Genomic DNA, 6000 nt, shown 5'->3' with positions numbered 1-6000 from the left:
GCCATTGTTTATTATTTATTTATTTTTGAGATAGAAAACATGAATAGGGAACGGGCAGAGAGAGAGAGGGAGAGGGAGACAGAGGATCTGAAGCAGGATCTGTGCGGACAGCAGAGAGCCCCATGTAGGGCTCAAACTCCCGAACTGTGAGATCATGATCTGAGCAGAAGTCAGATGCTTAACTGAGCCACCCAGGCGCCCTTGTACCCCTGGTTTAAAAACTGATATCCTACAAGATCTTTACCGCTGTACCAGCTCTGAAAATATTGCTCAATATTATATAATTAATAGTTTTTTTTAGGAATTTGATGCTTTTAAAATATTAACGTGCCTGGTCTGTGAATATACTGCAACAGGGAGTACAGGGGACACGGAGATGAAAATATTATTTTCCTTTCATGGTGTCTATAATCTGATAATTCTGTTGGTTGCTACTCAGTTCCAAATCATTGAGGTTTTATTCATATATTAGGATTTGGATTCTGTTTTCACCCCTGTGATCTTTTAATGAGTACACCCTCTTGTTCCTCCCCCTCCTCCAAAAGAAAGGCCACAACTGATTGACAAAAGAGCAGGGTTTTTCAAAGGGCGGCCTTTGACTTTTCATCTGAATCATCTTGGATAGGTTTTAACAGTGAAGGTTCCTGGGCCCACTCCAACCCTACTGAAATAGAATTTCAGGGATGACCCAGGAGTCCGAATGGTAAACTTAAGGTTATTACTCAAACTCAAGGTGTTTACTCAAGGTGATTCTTAAGAAACTCAAAGTTTGAGAAACCCTGCCATGACAGATGTGAAACAGCCTGGGTCTGAAAAAGTTGAGAGCAAGTGAGGTCAGCTAATATATGCCCTATTAGAGTTGCATCTTTTCAGTTAAGTGTAGATACATTTGAAATTAAATAAGAACTTCTAGAATTTTTGCTTATTCTTATTTCATCTTTGGAAGAAGTTGCAGTGCTTGAAGGCACATTATCATCTATAGAAATCCTCATCTGTGAGGTTCTATAGAGGCATATACTTTATGAAACGCCTCTCATTCTCTATAGAAAACTCCATGCTTAGCAAATGCTGCTTTTATTGACAAACGTCCAAGGAGAGCTCATGTGGCAACTCAATGCCCAAGAACTCTGGCTCTTGTTCTGGGGAAGGTGCTGGGACCCCCTTCCTCCCCCCCCCCCAATGCATGTACGTACATACACATTTATACACACGTGCTCATACTTCTTTGGGTTACAGTTAGTATTTGTATAGTGTATGGCCATCCTTCTGTTAGTCTAACATGGAATTAAATCCATTCAAGTAAGTTACATTTACATTGTGATTTATTTGGCAGGAACAAGTATCCATGCTAGTATGTGGACTGACCCTCATGACCTTTCCTTAGGAAAAAAAAAAATACCAAGTGCTTTGAGTTTTGGTGTTAATGGGCATTGAGAAGTTGTCAGTTTTTATTTCTGTTTATGTTAAAGTCAACACCACCGACCTTGACCTAATGATCTGTGTAACACCTCTGTGTGGTTTAGGTTGAAAGTGGAAAGGTAGAAGTAATGATGGAGGCAGGCAGAAGGAAGGTGTGGGAGAGGCAGTTTGTAATTTACAATGTAACTAAAGTCTGTAGTCACTTCAAAAAAAAAAGGAAAACTGATGTATTTTCTAAGTTATGTTGCTACAGAGTGAGTAGCGGGATATCCTTTTCAAATGGGTTTTCCATTCATTTTTAGAAATGTAATGAATATTGTGACAAGCATGCTCCAGGTATCTCAGCGCCATTTGATGACTGATAAGTCTTTTCTGATGAGTAGATAATAGATGGACCTGATCCTTCCTGGTACTTGTGCTTTGTTCACTTCCACATCTCCGAGGGTGATCAACTGTCCCCTTGAGCCTGGGAGTCTGTTTTAGCACTAGAAGTCTTGTGTCCTGGGAGAGCCTAAATCCCGAGCCTACCTGGATAGTTGGTTACTATGAATTCATTGATATTTAACCTATTCAAATCAAACAGATGTTGTCTAATGTGTCATTCCATTCTCTAGAATGGTCCTTGATGGAAATGTATCACTTTTCTAATTTTTTGTTTAACTTGAAAGGTAGTGAAAGCATAGAAACCTAAATTGTGACAATTTCAGTTTGGATGCCTATTTCACTGATCGAGAACTTGATGTTGGAAGGATCTTTAGTTTTTGCAGCCAGGTTTTTTTTTCACCCCACCCAGATGAAGAAACTGAAACTCAGAGAAGGTGGTTAACTTATTGTTTCAAGTGCACTCAGCTTGAGATGTATCCAGAATTTGAGCCCAGGTCACCTGAAGTCCAATCCCATGCTTCTCTCATATTTTTCAAATGTGCTTGAAAGGTGTCCTGGGTACTCAGAGACATTAGTTCACTTTGAGAAACTGAGCAGGAAGAAGCTGATGGACTTCCACGTTATTGCATCAATTGCTGTCTGGAATTCCCCCGCTAGAGACTATGAATTTGTATTGAGGACCCGGTGGCAGGGGGTGGTTATCCCCTCTTGTAATCACAAATAGCCCAACATCCTCGAAGGGGAAGAGGTTAATAAGTGTATCCAATTCTGAGGAAAAGGTCCTTTGGTCCTGTTATTTCTGTTAATGTTTCCAATTCATATTTTACCTGGAAATAGTATGCAGAAAACAGCATTTGCTAATTCCTTTCTGTTTAGAAGCTGGACAGATAAATGTTAACCCCATCTGAAAGACTTGCAGCATCACCCTTGGCCTTTATTTTATTGACAGATTAATCTCCAAATTCTGAACTGGGTTCCACATCTTCCATCTGTTCTGTAATATCACTTCCATCAAATCAGGAAGAAAAAATATCCCTAAAACCAGAATCTTGATATTCAGCTTAAAAAATCCAAAGGCCGAGTCAATGTTTACATTACAAGATGGCACCCCAATGACTTTCGTAAATCAGGGCTGTTCCCCTAAACTAAGTTACAGAAATAAAAGGCCACCTTTTACTCACAGTGAGATGTTGAGCAAGTTTTAAGATTCGCCACCAAAAAATCATAGTACTCAATCAGCAGAGAACAAATATTGTTAAGCAATTCTTTCCATGTCTAATTTTCTTTCCTTGATTAAACAAATCGATAAAAACGTTTAGTCTGATATATTTCTATTGTTTCTTCACTGCTGCTTGAAAAATCCTCCAAGTCAGTAAAATTTAATGCTCCAGAATGATTAAGGTATTAGAGGAATTTTTATTGCATCAGTGCCTTTTTGGTTCACTAGTTTTTAATGTTTTATTTATTTTGATAGAGTGAGTGGAGGAGGGAGAGAGAGAGAGAGAGAGAGAGAGAGAGAGAGAGAGAATGTCCCAAACAGGCCCAGTATTGTGAGTGCAGAGCCTGACCTGAGGCTGGATCCCATGAACAATGAGATCATGATCTGAACCAAAATCAAGAGTTGGATGCTTAACCGACTGGGCCACCCAAGTGCCCTGGTCCACTAGTTTTAAGAACATTCACTAGTAGATCCTTAGTGTTGCAATGTCATTAGCAACAATCCATGGCAACTAATGACAGCTTTCTCAAGGTGAATGTACATTTCAAGATGCTTGGAAGAGGATGGCTTGGATTAGTAGTTCATTGTGGACTAAGGCAGACTTAATTTTGAATAAAGATACCAGTGTTGTAAAAAAAAAAAAAAAAAAAAAAAATCCTGTGCCCTGCAGAGAGCATGTGATGGCACAGTGGACATTCCAACTGGTAACTATAATCTTCATCACCACCTATCTTTTCTGTTATCAAGGGAATCATCCAAGATGGGAAGATCATCTTTATGCCAAATGGATACATAAGTCAATGTCCGAACCTGAATCGCAGTAAGTAGCAACTTGAAGCACTTATGAGTTCTTAATATTATATAACTTACTGATAATAAACATGTCACCCAAAGTATAAAAATTGTTGACTTCTGAGGCAGTGGGAATAGGGAGGTAAGTTACTATCTATACGATATACTTCTGGGTCTTTGAAGTTTCAAAAAAGCTGATGTGTTGATAGAGTTACCATTTGAAGGTAAGAAAAAGACTTCATTGGCAGTTTGGGTTCTGTAGATTGAGGAAGGTGGGTATAGTATGACTGTGTATATAGTAAACAGTGATTTTAAATAGCTTGGCTTAGATGTGAGTTTACTTTCTCCACTTTTATAATAATTCACATTTTTTTTCAGTCATGTCTCTATAAAAACAAGGGCTTAATTTTAATTTAAAAATGTCCCCTTGCCTTTTCAGTTAACAGTTCTTTTTTCCTATTCCTTTCTTTCCTCTTGTTAATAAAAGGAAAAGGCATAGACCTGAAATCCTGGGTGATTTCACTCCACTTGCAATGTCCTACTTAACCAGAAAAACAAAAAGCCTTGGACATAGCCAAGCAACTACTGTTGTAAAAATTGCTTTATTGCATTAGCACTGTATCAACATTTCTTATATTTTCTCTATTGAGCTTGTCCAACTTGCAGTGATTTCTTAAGCCTGGTGCAAGGAATAATGGATTTGCAAGAGCTTTTGGCCAAGATGACTGCAAAAGTAGGTATCTAAATTTCACTTGTGATGTTTCATTTCTTTCTCCATCCTATCTGGAATTTTCAGTGAAATGCTATAATGGAAACATTTTTAGCCTCGGCATCTGCAATATGTTACTGTGAAAATGGTTTATTCTTACTTGAAATAGGGCTACCTATAGTAAACATAACCGTTTACCTCTCTGATACTATTAGGCTGTATCAAGATGTTTACATGAAGAATGTTTGGAAGAAAGAGGCCATGTGTATCACTGTAGACTCTCTGGGAGAAAAGGAATTTTCCCACTGGCCGTTAAACTAGTAACATAGTGAGATGATATATGGTCAGAGGCACTGCTGATCATAAGCTAGTGCATTTTGGATGTAAGAATAATTGCCAATAATCAGAAGGGGCAAAATAGCCATTGTTAGAAACAGATTATTGTCACAAGAAGGCATTATATCACATTTCTAAGATGTGATTCATTTCAGGAGTGGTCCCGGGTTACATAATGGAGGAGGCAGTTTGCCTTTTAACACATTCACTTTTATAATTGTGAATGTTTGGAATGGATCACTCCCTTAACAAGCATCCTTCAAGGATCTGTTATTTGCCAGGTGGTGTGTCAGGCACAAAGGAGGCAGTAATGAATAAGGCATTATTTCTACCCCAGAAGCTGTTCATATTGAGTGGCAAAGACAAAAATGTAAATAATTATGGGCTTTAATATATAAAGTTCAGATTCATACTGAAAAGCTCTGAGCCCTGTGGAGAAAGGCACTGAATAAATAGGAAATGTGGCTAATGCTGTTGTTGTGATACCCATCACAACAGTCATGGACATGAGTCCTGGCCTAGAGCGAAGAAAGAATTAGGTTGGGCTTAAGAGACATTATTATACTCTGCAAAAGGAAGAATTTTAATAACAGTGAAAATGATCCATTAATCCTGTTCCACCAGCGGGTGTGACTGCTCCCAGCCATCAACCATGGCACAGGGTGGGCAAAAAAAAAACACACACACACAGAAAAAAACAGGTGGGTAGGTAAGTGTTTGGAGGGTAGGGCTGTGTTTTGGACCCACTGGTTGTGCTACTGAAGATACAGTTTCTATTTCAAACTAGGTTTTTGGGTAAGTCCTCTTGTGTCTGGAAAGGGGAGACAGAATACCTCTACTTTTGTAAGAGATCCTGAGACTTGAGAGCTGAAGCATGAGCTTTTCACTTCAGAATACAGTAGAAGTGTGAATTGCAGCCAGTTATTTGCCTTACAAGCTTGTGGCATACAGAGACTTGGCGTTTATATCGTCTGGAGCAGCTTGACCTCAATAGCGTTAATTATATTTTAGCTCACTACCAAATTTTTGGAACGAGAAATAATGCCACTCAATCTCAGGTGATTGTGGTTTCCCAGCTTCAAGAATGCCCCTTTCTTTTTGTTCTTTCCTTTTGCAGGGAATGCCATTTTTCTCTTTTTAG

General features: G+C 38.8%; 1 protein-coding gene across 1 annotated transcript in view; it reads left to right on the top strand.

Annotated features, from left to right (window-relative positions):
• Positions 1-6000, top strand: part of LOC144229115 (protein kinase C-binding protein NELL1) — a gene marked incomplete at its 3' end in the record, with an annotated part of 230315 nt that overhangs the window by 187050 nt on the left and 37265 nt on the right. Inside the window, exons 6-7 of the mRNA XM_077761072.1 lie at positions 3770-3842; positions 4465-4547. Of these exons, the coding sequence (XP_077617198.1) occupies positions 3770-3842; positions 4465-4547 (156 nt within the window). The remainder of the gene's footprint in view (positions 1-3769; positions 3843-4464; positions 4548-6000) is intronic.

Source organism: Crocuta crocuta, unplaced genomic scaffold (genome assembly GCF_008692635.1).
Source record: "Crocuta crocuta isolate KB4526 unplaced genomic scaffold, BGI_CrCroc_1.0 scaffold233, whole genome shotgun sequence".
Classification (NCBI taxonomy): Eukaryota; Metazoa; Chordata; class Mammalia; order Carnivora; family Hyaenidae; genus Crocuta; species Crocuta crocuta.
Note: the sequence above shows the minus strand (reverse complement) of the source record. Positions and strands in the feature narration are given on the sequence as shown.